At 50.2% G+C, this 21,742-nt stretch overlaps 1 protein-coding gene and 1 long non-coding RNA gene across 5 annotated transcripts in view; one reads left to right on the forward strand and one right to left on the reverse strand.

Moving 5' to 3' along the window:
- Positions 1 to 18,881, forward strand: part of LOC112547216 (uncharacterized) — a 32,094-nt gene extending 13,213 nt beyond the window's left edge. Inside the window, exons 2-3 of the long non-coding RNA XR_012896582.2 lie at positions 3,994 to 4,057; positions 18,754 to 18,881. This is a non-coding gene — a long non-coding RNA (uncharacterized LOC112547216). The remainder of the gene's footprint in view (positions 1 to 3,993; positions 4,058 to 18,753) is intronic.
- The window catches only part of ASIP (agouti signaling protein), a 121,386-nt gene that overhangs the window by 8,109 nt on the left and 91,535 nt on the right, over positions 1 to 21,742 (reverse strand). For all 4 annotated transcript variants that reach the window (XM_075901530.2, XM_006131705.5, XM_006131706.5 and 1 more), the window contains 2 exons: positions 21,060 to 21,214; positions 4,397 to 4,458 (listed from right to left, as the gene is read on the reverse strand). In XM_075901530.2, coding sequence (XP_075757645.1) covers positions 4,397 to 4,458; positions 21,060 to 21,213 — 216 coding nt within the window. In that variant the 5' untranslated portion in view covers position 21,214. The remainder of the gene's footprint in view (positions 1 to 4,396; positions 4,459 to 21,059; positions 21,215 to 21,742) is intronic.

Consider the following 21,742-nt stretch of genomic DNA (forward strand, 5'->3'; position numbering starts at 1 on the left):
ATAGCCTCTGAGAAGAATTAGCGGAAGGTGCAAGCTCAATTCTGAGTCATTTAAAACAGGACTGGACACTACTCTGTAGGGAGCGATCCTGTGTGGCAAAGCGACAGGCCCAATAATCTGAGAGCAGTTCAGAATACTTTGCCCATCGACGTCTTTTTATGTGACGATCTCACAATGTTTTTCAAACCTCACAACATCTCTGCAAAGTTGATTTCAGCCCTGTTTTAGAAACTTTTGTAAACTGAGTCACAGGAGACGTGAAATCTGAGACTGAAACTCTGGTTTCTTGGTCTCCAGACTGGTGTTTTTAAGTACAAATCAGCCACCCTATGAGAGTTTATCAGTTTTTAGAATCATGATTTTAAGAACCTTCTAAAATTATTTCATAAGAATAGGGGGGAGGGGGGAACAGTCACTACCTTGCATGTAAGGATGTGAAAATGGCTAGTCAAGCATACACCCAATTCCTGTATGGGAACCTCTGTTTGCAAGAACAAATGCAAGTTTTTTGGTATGAAAACAAAAGCTCTTGCAAATCTTCTGACCCACTTGTGAAGATATTTTGCAAATGTAGCTCTCCTTGTTGATAAATCAATACAAGCAGGATCTTTCTGTCCCAGTGTGCAAAAGGGGGGAGGCATGGAGGACCCCAAAACTCCAGCTACCTCAAGAGCAGGATTCCCATTATTAACCCTCAATTGTTTTCAGAGGGCTAGAAGGATTGAGTGTAACATTTTCAAAAGTGCCTAAGTAATTTAGGAGCTTATGTCCCATTGAATCTGTGAGGCTAGAGGACATGCATATTGAAATGGAAGCCCGAAAACTGTGATATTTAGGAAGAAAAAAAATGTAATTAACAGAGTTAAATCACAAGAATTCACCAACAAGCTCCTCAGGAGAAGTTCCAAGCAGGAAGGACCACGCAGGCCACTGCCCCCAAAAATAGAAGGAAAGGAAAATGCCGTAGCTTCATTCCAGCTGCTGGCCACTATTCTATGAAAAGCCATCAGACCTGATAAAGGGGTCTGGCCTTATTCTCCTGGTTGCTACTGAGGTGTAGCTAGCCAGCAATATGCAACATCCAAGGCTTGACATCTACCAGCAGGGAACCTCTAGCCAAGCAGCAAGACCCTCAGCGTTAATCAGGGGTGCTGAGAAAACCGCTGGCTGATCTTTTCAACTATGTGCAAGCAGCCTATGGTGCCTCTCCCTTGGCGTTCTCACTGCAGGTGGTGAGTGTGCGCACAAACGTATGTGTGCAGTGAGCACACAGCTTCTCTCTGAGAAGGACAGCTCTAGAACAGGTCTGTAAATTTCGACAACAGCCCTAGGTTAAACACCCTCGCTGCCTGAAAGAACCCGCCCATGTGTATTGCTTGGGTTTGGAGCTGGATGTTGAAACCGCACTATTTTTATCCACATTCGTATTTGCCAGTTGAGATTAACAAGAGGTGCTACCCTAAACTTTACCGACTGCTGCGTGTAACCTTATGTTGTGGGGCAGCGCAGAATTCCTAGTCACCTGCAATTTGGGCAGGCTGCCTTAATCAGCAGCAGAGCTGCAGTCTCAACATTAACTTGAAGTGGGAGTGGTTTGGGTGAGTGCTTAGTTTGGGCCAGTGCCGACTGGTTAGAGCCTCCCTTTACCCCCCGTTTGGCTGGAATAGAAGCATTTCTGCTGGCCCTGAGACTGACCATATCCTGCTATTTGGGAGCTGATAACTAAACAGACATCTGCCTTCCCCAATCAACAGGCAATGCTTGTCAGAGATTGTTGCTTTATATGATATCGTTTAATCAAGCAGGATTAGATAATTTGATGATTGATAATAACCTGTTTTTTAACATGTGCTTTGTTTCAATTATTTTTTTAACCACCTTCTGTTGGTGAAAGGAACAAACATGTTCCTCTCACCAGCAGACATTGGTCCAATAAAAGATATTACCTCCCTCACCTCATCTCTCTAATACCGTGGGACCCACACAGCTGCAACATCTGCCAGCTCTCCCCCACCCCCAGAGCATTTGGAGAGAGTAACACTCGACGGTCACTCAGCGTCCCTCGTTTTTGTCTCGTGGGGCTGATATCACCATACTCCATGGAACATCCTGGTTACAGAAAGGAGTGGAGTGGGGGCAGGGGCGGGGCCTATGGCATGGAGGCTGCACTGGGCCCCATACCACCCTAAGGATAGCTCTGCTACAAGTCTTTGGGCACCAGAGTACATGCACAGAACTAAGTTTACCCTTGCTAACTAGCAGCTGTCAGAGATGTGCCAAAGAGGAGCTATTCCAGTCTGGATCAGGATTAGGCTATAGCCCACAGTTGGAGGTTATGTTGGTGTTAGGGTGTAGGTTAGGATCTCAAGGCTTCCGCATTTCCAAGTCTGAGAGGAAAATTCCTGCAAGATTTTGGCCAACTGAGCTCTGGAAAACAAGCCCCTTTTACATTTTGCATCTGACTTGAAGACAACATGTTTATCACTGGTTCAAATCCAAGTATTTGAATGTGAATTTCATCCCACAACCCTCCAGGGGATTCTGGTCCAAGATTCTACTTTTGGCCAGCAGCTAGCTGTGAGAAGCACTTGCTAATTTTGGAGGCACATTAAAGGAATTCCACTGCACATTTGAGTTATGGCATCAAGGGTTTGGGGGTTGGTTTTGTGAGGAGAAGTGTGAGGTTTCTGGGCTGCAATTGGCTAAGATCCTAGTCTTGTTAAAATAAATATAATTTATGTTTGACCAAAGGCTGTAAGAAAAGATGAAACACTTCTGATGCAAGGACTATTCACACATAGGTTGCTATTAAAGCATTTAGCCATTAGTAGTGATACCGCTATACTTTCCTTAGCATGGATTTTTGACAGGTTTTGACAGGTTTCCCTTCCACTGCTATATTGCACCAACAGACCCCCGTGTTAGACTGCCTGCTCTTCCTTTTATCCTACCCACTTTTTATCCAGTGAGTTAGTTGTTTGGTGCTGGAATTTTCTCCTACCCTTTCTTTTTCTTCCAGAGCATCTTGATTTCATTTTGGCATGCATATCATCATTATGGTACCATTCAGCTACTTTTTTAAAAAGAGGTTTTAAAACAATTGTAATTAATTTACCCTTTGGAAATCATTAAACATTCAATGAATAAATATAGATTTTATGCCTTTTCTCATTTTTAGAGGAAAATGCATATTTTTCCTAGGTAGTTTCTAACCCTAAGGCCTTTTGTGGCAGTATATATTGAAGCATATTAAAATATAAATTAAAGCAATAATATCAAAAGAAGCATGCATGTATATTTCTTTATTCAAGGAATATAAAATTTAACCTCTAATAAAGGAAAACTATATATTAAACATTGAAAAGATTGTGTTCATTTGTTTTTTGAATGCTATGCAATTCATTTAGAGCAAGTTCTACTAAATGTAACAATCCTGTTATAAAGAGTAAACCAATGGGTGTTAATTTCAATTAATATACAAATTATGAAACCATACATTGCTTTGCTAAACAGAATAAATGTAATTGGAACAAAAGCTACCCACACAACTTCATGAGTGTATGTCTATAAGCTTTAAAGACAAATGCTAATGAAATTATGTAAAAAAAGGAAGTTTGATTCCTGGTCCAGAAATAAAATAAATAAATAAGGCAAACTGTGAAACTTACATAGGGTTTGTAAACATTTTGATAAAGAAATCGAGATGCATGTTTCTTCAGAGTGGTGTTTTAACAATACCAATATTATAATATGCTGCAAAGTATAATTCCATAAAATGGGGTTAGAAAATCTTTCAGACTGGCTCTGGAAAACATAATCTTGTTTTAAGATTTATATGAGTCCTCAAAAGGCCACGTGGTTGGAAACTACCTTCTGATTGGCTCAACCAATCAGTACGAGTTAAAAGCTCGCAGACTTTGACTTGTGATGATTTGTCTAGGAAGCTGCCTTTGACTTTTCTCTGCCTTTTTTCTTTTATATGTATTTTTAAAGCTTTCTTGGACATCTCTGAAAGGGGACTGCAGAACAACTGTGTGCCATGAACCTGTAACAAATTGTAAGTTTATATTATCTCTGTCACTTACTATTTTGTAACTTTTGAGCCACAATTCTATTTATCTAAACTTGGGCTGATGGCAGAAAAGAATATTTTTCTTTAAAAACACTGAAAAATTATGAACTAATGTATTAACACTTCTTTATTTTGTGTCAAGCCTTTTTGGATTTATTTCATTTACTTAGAATTGTGCTATTGATTTTGTACAGTTGTTGAATTGACTTTATTTAGTACTGGCAGGAGGCCCTGCAAACCTGTCGAAAACATACGCCGAGGAAAGGTGTAATAATATTACTATGGCCATAAGAACTGTACAGTGTTAAGAGAATAGTCACACACCTTGGATGCTTTCTTCTTCTCTGCCTCTTTCCTGCTTACTTTCCTGGATGTTTTGGTTAATTCTAAAGAGAAAATAAAGCATACCATGATATTAGCCTGTATTTACTGTGAGGCGTGTGTGATTATCTGATTTAGATACACAACACTGTTCTTATCTTCTTGGAGCAGTGTTTCTAAACTCAGGAAGCCCTTCCTTAGGAGACATCTTCTAATAAACATAGTGGGTCCAAGGCTATGTCTACACTACAAATATTGATTGATGCAAGTTATATCAGCATCAGGTACCACGTTAGGCTAGCACTTGCATACATACATATCTGGGCACTTGTGTCAGCACAGCATGTGCTCACCGGAAGTGTTTGCCAAGGAATAGTGCAAGTGCATCATGATTATGGATCCCCGTGTGCAACTCACCATTGTTAGGTGCACTGTCATAGGGGAAATTTTTGTACTGCATGGAGGGACAGAAACAAGTCATGCAATGGTGCTTGAGACTGGGGTCAAGTTTCCATCATGCAACTTTCTCCCCACACAACCCATAATATTTGCACCTTGTTGGAAAGTCTCACAAACCTGCATGGTGGTTTTGCTGGTCACCAGAGCCTGCACAGCTCTGCCGTATTGTCAGGAGCACTGCAAACATCGGAGGAATGACCTTCCCATATGTGCAGTGCCGCAAGAAGAAACCCCCAGCTATGTGAAACAGGGCAGTGTTGTGGAGGACACATTGCTGCTGGACATAGCGCAAACCAGGCCAAGGTTGTCAGTGATGTTCAGATGGCAGAGGGCCATGCCTGGGTCCGAGAAATAAGAACTGTCTGGTGGGGGTCACATTTTGGGATGGTGAATGGTGGCTGCAGGAACTTTTGCATGAGAGAGGCCACATTCCTGGATGGGTGTGAAGTTCACCCTCGCCCTTCAGCACAGGGACCCCAGGATGAGAGCTGCTCTGACCACACAGAAGTGAATGGCAGTCGCCCAAGGGAAGTTTGCAGCCCTGGAGTGCTACTAGCCGGAGGGAAATAACTTTGGAGTTGGAAAATCCACCGTGGGAGCTGCTGGCGTGCAAATACGCAGAAAGTGTTACTTTTCTGGGGATAAGCAACCGCTGGTGGCTCACTGGGACACCTCCCCGATATCAGTGCGAGGTGGCCACGGAAGGTGCATGACTCAGCTCGAGAACACAATACTGTTCAGAAAGGGGCCAGCTGGGACCAGGCTGCTGTCAGAATTGCTGGGGCACTGGGCAAGGTGGGGGCAGGCTCAGGTGGGATAGGCCAGGAGCCAGCCTCCCCTAGCAAGCCCTTCAGTGCTGCCTGGCCCTCACCACCTGGGACTCGCGAGGCAATTTAAAGGGCCTAGGGCTCCAGCTGCTGCTGCAGCAGCAGTAGCCGTGGCAATGGCTGGGAGCCCTTTTAAATAGCCAGGCCCAGGGGCAGCTGCCCCTTTTGCTCCTCCCTCCCCCATCAGGGGCCCTGGGTGGGACATTCCTTCCAGACTGCAGAATTATCATTGGTGATGCTGGAATGTAGAGATTCTGAGGGGATCTAGCCTCTCCCTTGCTCCCCAGGCTCATGTACTCGTATATGAGCCAGCTTGACAGCACGGAGGAAACACACAGCTACTGTCTTAGCACATGCAGAATGACAGCTGAGTGCACTTTCAGGAGCCTCACGGGCTGCTGGAGAAGTTTACTGACAGGATTGGCTCTCAGTGAGAAAAATATGCCAATGGTTATAGTTACCCGTTGTGTCTGGCTGCTCAAAGTCAGCAGACAACTTTACCCTCCACCCTGGAGGCAACTTGTGCCCCCTTTAGCCTCACAGATGTTATGCCAGATACAAGATACGCTTGGAAGAGGGCAGTGTGGAGCTATGTGCCTTAAGGAAGTCTTGGAAGAGCACTTCAATGCTCACAGTAATGTGTGGTGGTAGATTGTGTTTCACCTGGCCCTCAAGTTTGGGGGCCTGTCAGGAATTGGGTGGTGCTTGGTGTACATGGATGAATATAGCACTGTTGGTTAATGCACCTGTTAATATCGTGGTGCTTGCAGCACATTTATAATTATTACACTCTTTGACACTGACCCTATGAGTTCTACTGCCCTGTACAATAACTAAGGGTATGTCTACACTACAAAGTTAATTCGAACTAACAGACGTTAGTTCGAATTAACTTTGACAGGCGCTACACTAGCGCTCCGCTAGTTCAAACTTAATTCGAACTAGCGGAGCACTTAGTTCGAACTAGGTAAACCTCATTCTACGAGGACTAAGCCTAGTTCGAACTTACTAGTTCCAATTAAGGGGTGTGTAGCCCTTTAATTCGAACTAGTGGGAGGCTAGCCTTCCCCAGCTTTCCCTGGTGGCCACTCTGGCCAACACCAGGAAAACTCTACTGCCCCCCTCCCGGCCGCGGACCCCTTAAAGGGGCACGGGTTGGCTATGGTGCCCGTGCCAGGTGCAAGCCTGCCAGCACCCAGCCAGCAGACTCTCCACCTGGCACGGTTCGAGCCAGCCACCCGATGCCCCCCAGCCCTCCCCCTCTTCCCGGGGCCTCGTCCACGACCTCTGCACTAGGCACAGGAAAGTGGCCGTCTAGGGCAGGAGAGCTGCCAGCCTGGCCACCCAGGAGCAGGTTTGCATGAAAATCAAGGGGGTCCAGTGAGACCCGCGACCCTGAGCCCTGAGCTTACAATGGCCATACTGGGTCAGAGCAAAGGTCCAGCTAGCCCAGTAGCCTGTCTGCCGACAGTGGCCAGCACTAGGGACCCTGGAGGGGATGGACCAAAGACAGTGACCAAGCCATTTGTCTCATGCCATCCCTCTCCAGCCTTCCACAAACTTTGGACAGGGACACCATTCCTACCCCCTGGCTAATAGCACTCCATGGACCCAACCTCCATGACTTTCTCTAAGTTCCCTTTAAACTCTGTTCTAGTTCTAGCCTTCACAGCCTCCTGCAGCAAGGAGTTCCACAGGTTGACTCTTTGCTTTGTGAAGAACAACTTTCTGTTATTAGTTTGAAGCCTGCTACCCATTCCTTTCCTTTGGTGTCCTCTAGTCCTTTTATTATGGGAACTAATGAAGAACTTTTCTGTATGCACCCTCTCCACACCACTCATACTTTTATAGACCTCTATCATATCCCCCCTCAGTCTCCTCTTTTCTAAGCTGAAAAGTCCCAGTCTCTTTAGCCTCTTTTCATATGGGACCTGTTCCAAACCCCTGATCATTGTAGTTGCCCTCCCCTCTCCCACCCCCTATCTTCCTCTCTCCCACCTCCTTTTCCCAGTCTCCCCCAGTTTTGTTCAATAAAGAGAGATTCTATTTTTGAATACACGTTTTCTTTATTTTGTACATCAGGAAGGGGGGCTAGGGAAGGGTAAGTGGAAGGAGGTGAGGGAGGAATGGGGTACGAGCCCCCAATGGGGAGGACTGGGCTGGCTCTGCGGGCTTCTGGGCGTGGAAGCTCTTCTGCAGCCCCCCAATTGCTCCCTCTCCCCAGATGGCAGCCTGCGGCAAGTGCAGCCGGGCTGATGGCCGAGTGCTGTGATATGCCAAGTGTGGGTTCTCCGGGCACTCCAAGCCAGGACTGCTTTGCAAGCGGGGCACCCCTGAGAACTGTCTGTCCGGGGTGGGGGTCGGGACCCTTTAAGCACAGCCCTCGGCTAGCCTGAGACAGCAGCTCCACGCTCTAAGTCCTCATCTGATGCCCTGCCGGCACTGCTTCTGGTCATCCTTAACCTCTGTTCAGGGTCCACTCTGTGTGGACATGCTAGTTCGAATTAGCAAAACGCTAATTCAAACTAGTTTTTAAGTCTGGATGCATTAGTTCGAATTAGCTTAGTTCGAATTAACTAAGTTAGTTCGAATTAGCGCTGTAGTGTAGACATACCCTAAGAGTGGACGTTTTCAGTCTGCCTCATTGTGCATCATATGTGGTGTAGTAATAACAATGAATTAATTTAAGAATAGAATTTTACTGAGTACCAAAACGAGTGCAAAATATGCACAATTTAAAAGCAAATATAATAAAAAATGTCTCAAATAGATGAATGGCACAGAATGTAACAAGGAAAAGAACATTCTTGTCAATTTCAGTCCATACGTGCTACCCACATAGGAACCACGGCTCTCCCGGGCCATGTATATGAAATTGTGAGCGTCCTTACTATCTACTGCAGTAGAAGGGGTCAGGATGCGGCCACAAAGAATACTGGGGGATGGATGCGATGGTGGAGTTCTTGATTGACTGCAAAGGTAGCGGAGCCTGTGCATATAGAACCTGCTGGTCAACGAAAATCTGCAACACCGGTGTTTGCTGCTGGAGAAGCCCCATTAGGTTCTGGTGCAGAAGGGCGCCATTTTGGGTGTGTAGAGGGGGCAGCTGCTGTGTGCTCCCAGATGTGGCTTGCCTTTCAACCCATGCCCTGGATGCTAAGGGAGGGAAGGGCGCCCTTGCTGCTGCATCTCCTCCTTTCCCTGCTGGGACTCCTGAGCCTTTCTCCTCTCCTCTCTTTCCTTCTCCATAGTGTCTGAAATACTCATCCTCCAGGCCCTCTGCGCCTGGTCTGATGCCGGATCTCTGAGAACGTATCTTGCCTGGGTCCTCTTCCTACTCCTCTGGATCATGGTCAGGTGTTCATGGGGGTGGAGGGGAACCCCTTGAGGCCGCAGCTGCCGACAAATCACCCAGATGTACCATTGTGTTTATAGTCACAATGGAAAGCAAAAGTCAAGTGTGAGAACTCCCATCGCTTGCTCCCCATAAGTTTTAAATAAGACCTGCTTATTGACACCTCTGCTCAGCCTAGCCAGGGTGAGAATGGGCCAGCAAGGCCGTGGGGGGATGAGGAAGGAATTGTTCACTTGCATGGAACTTCTGGTTTTGTGGCTCCTAGTGCAGGGCACTAGCACCATTTCCCACGGGTAGTGATGATTTTAGCTGGTATCTCCCTCCTGAGGATGACATAGTCACAAAGTAGACAGCTGGGGTCCCACCAGGCCCCCACGTCACTAGCCTGCATTCTGCAGTAGTGCCTGCGAAAGTCACCATCGATTGGTATGGGAAGTTGTACTGCAGTGGAAGAAATAAGGCAGCCCTCCACTGTTCCTTCCAATTTTGTTCCATCTATGCACAGAATAAATCTGATGTGCACCAAGGCATGTGTAGATGTGCACCAATAGAAGCACATGCTGCTGGCTGTAGGAGCTCTGCTAATCAGCTCGACAGCATTTGAATTTCTCCTGGACAGCTGCCCAAGCGCTCAGCTTACTGGGAACACAGTAGCTCTCCCTAGACGCTGTCAGAAGAGGATTGGAAAGTATCTCCGTGAAATTGTTATTGAACTCCCTTAGGAGGATTCGAGGGACTGCCAGCCTGCTCCACAGCCCCACCCAGCATGGTCTGCTCTGCTTCGGACAGTGTCCCCGCTCCATCTTCTAGCTCTAGGAAGTTAATGAGGAGTTGATCCCTGTGTCCTGGTCAGCTGGAGGTGGGCACCATCTGCACAGTCAACCATTGCAGTGGAAAACGCATTCACACATTGCCCCCGGATTCCTGCCCCTTCACTGGGGCTGTCAGGCCTGGCTCCTCTGTGGTGGAGCCGTGAACAGGTTTGCCTTGGACCTGGCTTGTGGCAGAGATGGGGCCTCCATCATATGTTCACCCCCCATCTCTTGCTCCTCCTCCTCCCTGTCCACAAGAGGGGTTCCCTGGTGGTGTCCGCGGGGCTTTGTGGGGTGGTGGAGGGTCTCCCTCAGGCTTGGCATGCAGCTCGTGCCAAAAGCAGCAGATCTGTGGGCTGGCTTGGCTCTGCATCGACCTGGCCTCCCGGGCCTTTCGGCAGGCCAGCTGCAGCGCCTTCGCCATCCTGCGGGTTTGCTGCCGAGCCCTCCAGTCCCCTTTGCCTGCACTCCTGTGCATTTCTCCTCGGGGCGTCCACATTTCTACGACGGGCCTGGAGCTGGGCCTGCCCAGCCTCTTCTCTCCATAGGCCTTCTGTGTGCTCCAGGCAGGAACATGGCTGAGCGCGTGGCCAACGTGGCTGGCTGGGCAGTGGCATACAAGTAGGGTTGTCAGGGGCCCGGTATTGACCTGGACAGGCTGGTATTTTTGCCTCCTGTCTGGTAAAAAATTTCAGAAAAAAACAGACACCTAAAATGTCCGGTATTTTGGGATTGTTTGTCCCGGCCAGGAGGTGAAAATCCTGGGCGCTCCCCTGGTTCCGCAGGGGAGCTGTCTGGCCCAGAACAGGAAGACAAGATGGCGGATGGCTGCTGGCAGCCTGTTAGGGCTAAAAAGTCTCAAAAACATTTCTTAAAGGGGCCACGCTGCTTTTTTCCTTTTTTTTTGCTTAATAACTCTCGGTGTCCTTTTTTCTGGGGATGGGGGGGAGGGGGTGTTCGGTATTTTTGGTTAGACCATCTGGCAACCCTACATACAAGGGAGAACGAGGCAATCAGGAAAAAGCATTTCCAAAAGACGCGAGGCTTTCAAAGAGGGGATAACATAGGCAGCGGGTACAACATACCAGGGCTGGCGAAGCCTCCCCGAGCTCAGCTTCAGGATTTGCAGTTTTTGTTTCTCATTATGGCCCATGCAGGTTTTGGGGCAGCTGAGGAGGCGGGATTTTCTACGCAGCTTCCTGGGCTCCTTGGTAAAGTCCCGGGCCTCCCTGGGGCTCAGGTCTGGGGCGGGGCATTGGGGTGAAGAAGTGTGAGGGCTCTGGCTGGGGGTGCGGTTGAGAGACTCAGGGCTGTGAGGGTATGTCTACACTACCCTCCTAATTCGAACTAGCGGGGTAATGTAGGCATACCGCACTTGCAAATGAAGCCCGGGATTTGAATTTCCCGGGTTCATTTGCATAAGCCGGGCGCCGCCATTTTTAAATCCTGGCTAGTTCGAACCCCGTGCCGCGTGGCTACACGCGGCACGGAGTAGCTAGTTCGGATTAGGCTTCTAATCCGAACTAGCTGTACTCCTCGTGGAATGAGGAGTACAGCTAGTTCGGATTAGGAAGCCTAATCCGAACTAGCTACTCTGTGCTGCGTATAGCCGCGTGGCACAGGGTTCGAACTAGCGGGGATTTTAAAATGGTGGCGCCCGGCTTATGCAAATGAACCCGGGAAATTCAAATCCCGGGCTTCATTTGCAAGTGTAGTATGCCTACATTACCCCGCTAGTTCGAACTAGCGCGGTAGTGTAGACATACCCTGACAGAGGGGCTGCCAGGGCTGTGGCGGGGGGTGCAAGCTCTGAGGTTGGGCTGGGAATGAGAAGTTTGGGGTGCGGGAGGGGATATAGGCTCTGGGCTCAGGCCTGTATGCGGGGGGGGGGGGGGAGGTGCAAAAGGGCTGCCCAAGCCTCCCTCCCCCATGCTCCAGCCAGGGGAAGGCTGGGGCTGTTTCCCCACTTGGAGGCACATGGGGGGTGTATTCACACCCTTTGGTCCACATTTACAAAAAAAGCACCCCTCACAGAAATTCTTGCGTACGGGCCTGGGGCCTCAGTGGTTGAGATGCAGACAGGAGTGCAGACTTTGGCCTGGGGATTCGGGTATTGGAGGGGTACAGGCTTGGGGCTGGGTGTGGGACCAGGGATGAGGGCTTCAGGTTCAGGAGGGTGCTCAGGGCTGGAGGACTCACAGTGGGGTAGGGGATTAGAGCTCAGGCTTACCTGGGTGGCCTCCTCCAGGGTCACCCCCTGCCACCAACTGCAGCTTCAGGCTTTGGGTAGAGGTACCTCTCCCTGCTGCAGCCCAGAGCCTCTGTGTGGGGCATGATGGCTGCCCAGCTCAGAGGATCTATGGACGGGAGCTGAGGGAGACAGAGACGGGGCAGAACGGTCTGTAACCAGGATAGCACCCCCCTCTCTGGAGCCACCCCAACAGGTTGGACTCGCTGCTGCCAGCACTCAGCTCTGCAACTCACGGGCAAAGCCTGGGTCTTGTCTCCCCGGGGGCACACGCCACAGAGATGAAACCAGGTCACTGCTGGTCATGGCTTCTCCTTCCACTCAAGCGGGAGATGCTTATTCGGTAGCGCTAACGCTCCACACCCTGCTGGTGACCAAAACCGATGGGCAGTAACCTACCTCTCCATGTGAGCACGTGCTTTCAGGTATTCAAGAAACAAGGAATCAGTTCATTAGAAATTCCTCCCCCCAAGCAACGTGCAAGGAGTAAAGTCCAGCGCTGGTCAGGAATGGCCAGGCTTGCCCCTGCAACGGGCATTTGGCTCCCTTGGACATGCACGTTGTAATGAGCTCACCCCAGGCCGTGTTCCTTATGCAGGGCCCAGAGCTGCCCTGCCTTGGGAGTGTGAGCAGAGCTCTGTAGCGGAGGGAGCTGGCTGCGGGACCCTGCATCTTTCTGTTTCTCTGAGATGGAAGGGGGTGGTAGCGAGGGAGCTGCAGACTGGGAAAGGGTTGTTTTGCGGCTCGCGCTGTCAGCTGCTGCCCTCAAGCACTGGAGTCTAGCCCTGGCTCAGGGTGACGCTGGCAAAATGTTTAAATGGAACAGCCACTACCTGGCGCTTCCTCATTTTCTACCTGCCCCGCTTGAGGCAGCCGGGGCTGAGCACTCCCAGCCCCAACTGACCTTGCCAGGAGTTGCACTTTGAACATTACAATGTGCCACTGAAATGTGCTCCCGAAATTCAGGCTAAGTGTCTTGAGCTGGACAATTTTGTCTTCAATAGCCCCGTGCCTCAGTTTCCCGACTGAGGCATAACGTGCTCATCTTACCTCACAGGGTGCTTGATGAGGGTTATGTCAGTGTCCATGGAGCACTCAGATACTATGGTCAGAGCAACAGGGACATGGCCAGGAGGAAGTTAATTATGTTGTAGTCCGATTGCGGATCAGATTGCAAGCATTAAATAAGCAGTGAGCCACATGTTGAATGAGGATAATAAAATATATACTGAATTAGCCCTCATTCACTGAATGAGGCCAGGAGCCCGTGGAAAAAACTAGCACGCAAGTAAACACTGTAACGTGCCCAAGGGGGACAAGTTAAGGTTGCATGGACAATTTCATAGCTGGTATTGGCTAACTTGTGAGTGCCTGGCTTTGCAACCTCAGTGTTCTTCTAATGTAGTTTCCTTAGATGCAATATACAAATGTTGCCTAGAATGCACTTGCTGCTGTCAATCATTTCAGCCCGTAAGCTGGGTCTCTTAGGTTATGTCTAGACTACATCCCTCTGTTGAAAGAGGCATGTAAATGAGGCAAATCGAAAGTGCAAATGAAGAGCGGATTTAAATGTCCTGCACTTCTTTTGCATAATCGCGTCCGATCGCTTTTTCGAAAAAGGATTTTTCAAAAAAAAAGCAGTCTAGACGCTGTTCTTTTGGAAAAAAAAACCTTTTTCAAAAGAACCCTTATGCCTGAAAAAATTAGGTTTACAGGTTATTTGCAAAAGAATTAGGTTTGCAGGATATTTAAAGCCGCGCTTCATTTGCACTTTCGATTTGCCTCATTTACATGCCTCTGGAGGTTCCTTCCAGGTCTAGTGTTCTATGATCTTACGAGAGCCATCTAGTGGATAGAAGCCTGAATGACAGACAAGCTAAATTCTCAAGTTGCCCCATGTATGCTCCATGTATGCGTTTTGCTAATTCGAACTAGCGCGTCCACACTGATTGGACGCTGGGGAGCACTTAAGGGCGGCTGAAACCGGTTCTGGCAGGGCATCAGGTCAGTGGTTGCTTTCTGTGGCTGCTGTCTGAGGCTATCTGAGGCTCGTGCTTAAAGGGACACCCCCTGGACAGCCGGTTCTCAGCTTTTCCGCTTGCTTGCCAACCTCGCCGAGGGACAGCAAAGCATTTTTGTCTGCGCCCGTCTGTGTTGGTGCTTCCCTTCGGCGACGCTGCCGCAGGTGGCAACATGGAGCCAGAGCTTACCCTGCACTTTATGGGGCAGTTTCTGGACTTGCTGCTGCAAGCCTGCTAGTAATGGCTGGAGGCTGCCTGGCACCACCTGGTGCACGTCAGCCCCCTGCCTCTCCGCCTGGCCGCCCTGGGGGCCATGGAGCAGCTGCGGCGGCGCCCGGGCGCCAGCGTGCCCTGCCGCATCTGGCGTCTGGACATCAGCAGCGACTGGTGGGACCGCATTGTCCTGGAGCGCTGGGGAGACCAACAGTGGACCCAGAACTTCAGGATGAGGAGGGACACCTTCCTGGAGCTCTGTGAGTGGCTCGCCCCTGCTCTGCGCAGAAGGGACACTCGCACGAGGCCCGCCATCCCCCTTCAGAAGTGGGTGGCCATCGCCCTCTGGAAGCTCTCCATCGGGAACCAGTTCGGCATGGGGAGATCCACCGTCGGAGCAGTGCTTATGCAGGTACGGCACTCACTGGCCACTGGGCGGGGTGCGAGGAGTGCTGCAAGGAAGGGATGGGCCGCCCCAGGGAAAACGGGGGGATGGAGGGGAGGAGGTGAAAGTGCCCCGCACCGGAGGGGCCGGTCCCTCCCGGCCGTACTACACGCCGCCTGGGGGGGTTGCTTCCAGGAGTGGGGCGTGGGGCACTGCCAGGGCACGAACACTCCCAGCCACCCGGGCGCCCCACTGATTGGCGCTTTGCTGTGTCTCTCCGCAGGTGGTCAAGGCCATCAACCGGGTGCTGCTCCGCAGGGTGGTCCGCCTCGCCGACCCGGACGCCGTCATCTGGGGGTTCGGCACCTTTGGCTTCCTCAACTGTGGGGGGGGGGGCATCGACGAGACACACATCCCCATCTGTGCCCTGGAACACCAGGCCTCCCAGTATGTGAACCGCAAAGGGTACTTCTCCGTCCTCCTGCAGGCCATGTGTGACCACCGGGGACAGTTCACGGACATTAATGTGGGCTGGTCCGGCAAGGCACATGACGCACGGGTGTACCGGAACTCCTCCATGTGCCAGAGGCTGCAAGCTGGGACCTTCTTCCCTGACCGCCACATCAGGGTCGGGGACGTGGACATGCCCGTGTGCCTGGTGGGGGATGCGGCCTACCTCCTACAGCCCTGGCTGATGAAGCCCTACACGGGGCACCTCAACCCCTCTCGCCAGGCCTTCAATGCGAGGCTGACCAGGGCCCGCATCATGATAGAGGGGGCCTTCGGGAGACTGAAAGCCCGATTTAGATGCCTCCTCACCCATCTCGACCTTGCAGAGCACAACATCCCTCCCGTGGTGGACATCTGTTAGTTCGAATTAACTTTGTAGTGTAGACACACCCTTAGTCTTTAAGGTGCCACAGGGCTCATCATTTCTTTTGCAGATACAGATCAACACGGCTTCTCCTCTGAGATTTATTGCCAGAGGATAATTTTAAATAATTTGCCTTGATGTTTCAACTACCTCCTACCGTGATGTCGGGCTGTCCAGTGATTTCAATGGAATGTTGTTCCATATTTTCTGTGTGTGTTTACATGCAAGCTGACATGAGCACAGAGCTAAGGACTGTGGAGTTGTGCTGTATAGTGGAGAGCATAAATAATGGGTAAGGAGTTGTACCATTCTGCTCTGTGTGTACCCAACCAGAAGTCACACGGCTTGTTTGAGAAAAGTGAGACTAAGTTATTAAGGGCAGAAGCTTCATTTGTGAACACCGACACTGGGTATTAGAACCAGCTGATGTTTGGGGAAATTCCCCCCCAAACTAGACTATAATCCAAGCTCTCTCCAGAGATAAACACGCTGAGGTGTATTCTGGGTCGGATGGGTGATGTCGGTATTCCAGCTGGGAAAGGGTGATGAATACTCCAAGCATAGAAACAACGCAGATGATGGGAATCGCATCTCATCTCATCTCACAGACTAATGCAGCTGTGACCTGCAAAATGAGAGACTCAGGGGGAGCAGCTAGTCATGGGCAGGTGACACCTTTCCATGGTGTCTTTCCAGATTCCTTTACAGTGGATGTTTTGTATGTAAATGATGTGACATGGGAACTGGTGAGGGTGAGAGCCCTGGGAACGGTGCATTCTATTTGATTAATGCATTTGCATAACTCAACTACTAATGCATATCAGTGCCTACAGCGTTAGCGCCTTTCATTGAGCAGCTGATAGACTGGCTAAGTGCTGCAGGCAGAGAAAATTCTCCGGCGCCCTCTGCTGTTGCTCACACATATCACAGACCACAGCTTGGTCACACACACTTTTGCTAAAGTCACCTGAGAGGTAACCTACGTGCCCCCTGCCCCGCCCCTCTGGCCTGGTCATCCCAGACTGGCCCCTTGCCCCTGCCCCTGCCCTCTGGGAGCATTCTCCAACCACTCCAGCCATTCTTCCTCTTGCTTCCCCACCCTAGAACTCCCCAATTGGCTCTTTCGATTCTAATGCCAGCCATGCAGCCTGCTCCAGCAGGCTTCCATTTCTGCTTAAAGAGTTGGGATAACACAGAGCTCAGGCTCCATGGGCAATGAAATGTGCAGCTCTCCAATGATTATCTTTAGGGGTCACAACATACCTCCTGAAGTGGGCATTATGAATCCCATTTTCCAGACAGGGAAGTGGTGAGGTTAAGGGACTTGCTCATGGTCACAGAGGGAGCCAGTAGCAGCGACAGACCAGCTCAGTATCTTGAGCTCCAGTCTCCCTGCCCTTTCCTGTATCAATTGGCACATACTTACTCCTCTGTAGAGCACAGCAGCAGGATGAGCCACTCAGACCCTGCCTGCCCAATGTGCCTCCATCCTGATGTGAGCAGCCCAATTCTGCACTAACCAGCACCCTGTGTAGCAATGTAGACTGGTGCTCAGTGAGTGACAAGGGCTATTAAACAATAATGGGCGAGATCTGCACCCCTTCTGCACTCACTGTGGTGTTATGGCTACACCAGGCTAATAGAATCAGAGACTGAAGGGCCACTGTGACCATCTAGCCTGACTCACTGGATAGCACAGGCCAGAGGCCTGCTCCAGGACATGTCCCAGAGCAGAGCGTCTAGTCAAACACAAAATCCTGATTTGAAAATGGCCAGCGATGAGGAATCCAGCACATCCCTTGGGAAATTCTTCCAGGTGTAGGGCAACAGAGAATCTGGCCCCTCATCTTCTAATGACTATGTGTGAGGGGGAGTCTGCCCTGCACTGGCCCTTTAAGGGCTAAAACCCAGCTCTGGGACAGGGCTAAGAGCTGTGGAGCCAGCAGCTGCATCAAATAGCAGCCAACGAGGCCCAGCTGGGGCTACATAAATAAGGGCTCCTGAAGTGGGTATACAGACTCACTCTTGGTTAGGCTGTGGAGCAGGAGGGACCTGGCTGCTAGGGAAGCCAGATGCAAAGCTGGGCTGGGCTGGGCTGGGCTGGGCAACTCAACTCTGGCCTGATTTCACTCCCAGGCTGCACGGCCTGAGGGTACTAGGGATGTAGCTAGAGCATGGCTGAGGAAAGGCCAGCAGAGCTGGAAGCAAGGCCTGAAGCAAGACCTTAGGTATCAGGGCTGTAGGGAGACAGCCAGGGTAGGCAAAGGCAGCAGGTCCACACCCCCTTGCCAATGCTGAGTGGCCATGTCTGACTGTAGCTTGTCCCTGAGGTACGGGGCTAGATGAAGACTGACAGTAGGTCAGGTCACTGAGGCAAGGTGGGCATGGGAGGCTGAGGGTTCCTGGAGGGGGAGGACACCAGAGTGTGGGGGCACTGTGGTAGGACAGTAGTCAAAGAGGATGCCATGGTCTGGGAGGAATGTGGGTCCTAACCCTAAGTGGTGGTGAATAAGTAACAGTGTGTGACACACCAGCCACAAGGCTAATTCCTGGAGTGACCAGCAGTGCCCTTGCTGGTGAGTCACACTGTGTTACACTGTGGCTGTGGAGATGGGGCAGATGTCCGTGTGGCCGTGGAAGACCTTTGAGAGGCATAGCCACCTGAGAACAGGCTTTTAAGACTCTGTTGCTATTAGAAATGCCATTCAGTACAGATCTTTAAAGTAGACTACACACCCCTTCACCACCTTTGTGTGGAAAGATGTTAGCTGAGAGCTACCCAAATAGCTGTCCCCACCAAGCTAGTTTTTGTGGACCTTGATCTAGTGCACAGTAGAAAATCGGGTTGGTTTAACTACGTCAGTCAGGGAAGTGAAAAATCCACCTGCTGAGCAGTGTTGTAAGCCAAACTGAGTGCTTTAGAGTGACCGAATTCTTCTGTTGACGTGGCTATCACATCTTGCAAGGTGTTACCAATGGTGAAGAGACACATTCTCCCCCCCCCCCAGCCACATAGGTGCTAGGGGGGTGCAGCCATGCTGTGGAACTTTTAAGAGTGGGCAAGCCCCCCTTCCTGGCAAGATCTATTGTATGTCTAAAAATCTGTTTTCTCTTGAATTATTCATTTTCTGCTTCTCTGTTTCTGTTTCTCCATTTGATCTTTCAGTTCTGTCCCCACTGCTATCAACTGAGGAAAGATCAGGGAAGAGCAGAAGGGAGATCTGGGCTCTGCCAGGCAGCCATCTTGAGCTCATCAGCCATGTCTATATTAAATGGAGGATCAATGCTGCGGAAGTCGATCTTCTGGTGTTTAATTTAGTGGGGTTAGTAAGGACTCACTAAATCAAATGCTGATGGCACAGCCATCGACTCAGTACTCCTCGCAGCCTTGAGGAGTAAGGGAAGCTGACAGGAGAGTTTCTCCCATCGACCTCCTGCAATGAAGAAATTCATCTCCGGCTATATTATTTATGTGGCTGTAGTTGTGCATCTTAGGCAGTCCTTTTGGTTTAGTATAGACCTCTGTGCCATTGTTTCCCATCTAAAAATAGAGCCTGTATGTGCCTTTCAACCTCTCAGGTGTGTTGTCAGGATCTTGATCCATGAAGGACTGTGGGGCAGGCAGTTATTATTGTAGTAGCCATGATATTAGTACCAAGGTAGAATAGCAAAACTCCCATTGTCTCTGGTGAAAGATCTGGCCCTAAAGCATTCATCCCCCTGCATCTTTCTCTCAACAGCGAATAGAAATAAAAGCAAAACAATAACTTCTGCATTAGTGGAAGTTTTAAAATTTGGTTTAAAAAATTAAAATCAAAATAAAATTCCCCATGACAGACAGCGGCAGTGCAAGTGACCATGGGATAAAGAGAATGTAAGATGTGTCCCATTGATATACGCTGAGGTACCTGCCTAAGCTGTGACATCATGGCTGGTCTGAGATGCAGCACTTTACAGCTGGGGTGGGCAATAAGTTTCAAAGGGAGGGGCCATTTCACAAATTTTTGAGGTGGCCCGAGGCTGCCCTGGAAATGGCGAGGTGACAGGTGGAAGGGGTGGGGCCAGGAGAATTCTTGACTGGCATAGGAGTATGAGGGGAAGCACATGAAGTCTTTGCCCCTGCCCCCCAGATAGAACCACCAGCTGTTCAGAATAGCTGGCAGTTCACTCCCAGTGGTCTCCAACCTTTTTAAGCACAAGATCACTCTTTGAATTTAAGTGCAATGTAAGATCTACCTCAAACCTCACACTTTTGCCCACTTCCTTCCCCCACTTCTCGGAGGCCCTGCCCCTGCTCACTCCGTCCTCCCCTGTTCTACCTCCCTTTAACCAGGCAGGGGCAGTGGGTTGGGGCACAGGCTCTGGTCTTGGGCTCAGGGATTTGGAGTGTGGGGGGGCTCCGAGCTGAGCCTGGGGCAGGTGGTTGGGGGGGGCAGGAGAGGGTTCAAGCAGGGGCAGATGACCGTTTTGCAAGGCCCAGGGCAGGATGATCTTGCAGGACCCCCTTTGCCATGGCACATGCGCGGTGATGCATCATGCATGCGCGGTGGCGCCAGGGCGCATGAGCGGGGCTTTTTGAAGCACGGGGCCCGGGGTGGCCGCCCTGCTCACCCTGCTGTATATCTGCCCCTGGGTTCAAGGTACTGGCTCTGTAAGGGAGTTTGGGTCTGGGGGCTGAGTGCTAGCAGGGGCTTGGGATGTAGGAGGAGGTTCATGACTGGGGCAGGGGATCGGAGCTGGCTCCAGCTGGACACTGCTGACCTCAGGTGGCTCCTGGGCGGTGGTGCAGTGGGGCTAAGGCAGGCTCACCACTGCCCTGGCCCTGCACCACTCTCAAAAGCAGCCAGCAAACTCCCTCCATCCCAAGTCCTGTTGTGCCCCCTCCCCCATTCTGTGGGGATAGGATACAGGGTGGGAGGGGGCACCCTGACATCAGCACCCTCCTCTCCCTTCCCTGCTCTGTACTGCAGGAGGCTCCCCAGGGGACAGCTCCAAGGGAGAGGGCAGGAGATGTGCAGCAGTGCCGGGAGGGGCAGTTGAAGTGCTACACTTGACAATAGCCTCTTGGCCAAAGCAGCCAGGATCACCTGTCAGAGGCTCCAAGATCTCCCCGTAGATCCCGATCGACTGGCTGGTGGCCATGCTCTAGGCACTGTGTGCCCCTGATGGGGGGGGGGGGAATTTGCATGCTCCCCTGTCCCAGTTCGATTGGCTTGGGGGCGAGGGGGCAGCAGGGCAGCCGCAGACCAGATCAACGTGCTTTGAGGGCCACATCCGGCCCGCGGAGGCTCTCCTGCCCACCCCTGCTTTGCAGCATTTCCTTGTCAGAAATCCAACACATGTGGGGGGATATGTTTAGGCAGGATGAGAGAGCTCCACTGTAGTCAGATGTCAGCAAGCACCCTCTTGATTTATCACCACGCGGCTTTCTGCAAAGCACTTCAGCTTGCCACCAAATGGCACTTTACTAACCTACGATAGAGATGGGTGGAAGATCTGGGAGTTTCATTCTGTTGCTGGTTGCCAGATTGGTGTCTCTGTGCTCCTCAAAGGCCAAGTGCGAATAGGTAGTTGAAAGCAAAATGCAGCAGAGAAATAAAGCGAGGAAGAGGCTCTTATCTTCCATCCTGGGGAGAAAATCAATTGTGCAATATCAGTCACAAATGATGTAAGCAAAGATGGGTTGGGGGAAGCACTTAAAATGGCTTACTAGAGTGACACAGCTTCACAGGCAAAATAGCCTTCAATTTCACAGTATTCCTGTGCTAATACCTTCCTGGAGTAAAGTGTTTGGATATGTTAAGTTAAATCATCATGTTGTATGTCCTGTAAAGAACTTGCAGTCCCATAACCATTGCAAAATTAGGCACGTCAGAGCCCAAACAAAATTTCTAACTGTGGCGATAGTTTTGGAGTTGCAAAAGACTTTTTTCCATTGAAATACAATACATTCACGGCAGAATCTCAGACTTGGAAAACAGGCTTATTGTTTGGACTTGAGCATGGATCACTTCATGTATTTGTAATGCTTTGCCACTAGTAGAGACATACCTAGGGTAGGATGCAAGTGACAGGAAAACCCCAGAACTTCAACATTAAATATAGTCCACAAAATAAAGGAAAGCAGCTTTTTTCTTCTGCATAGCCAAGTTTCA

Source organism: Pelodiscus sinensis, chromosome 17, assembly GCF_052426305.1.
Source record: "Pelodiscus sinensis isolate ZL-2025 chromosome 17, ASM5242630v1, whole genome shotgun sequence".
Lineage (NCBI taxonomy): Eukaryota > Metazoa > Chordata > Testudines > Trionychidae > Pelodiscus > Pelodiscus sinensis.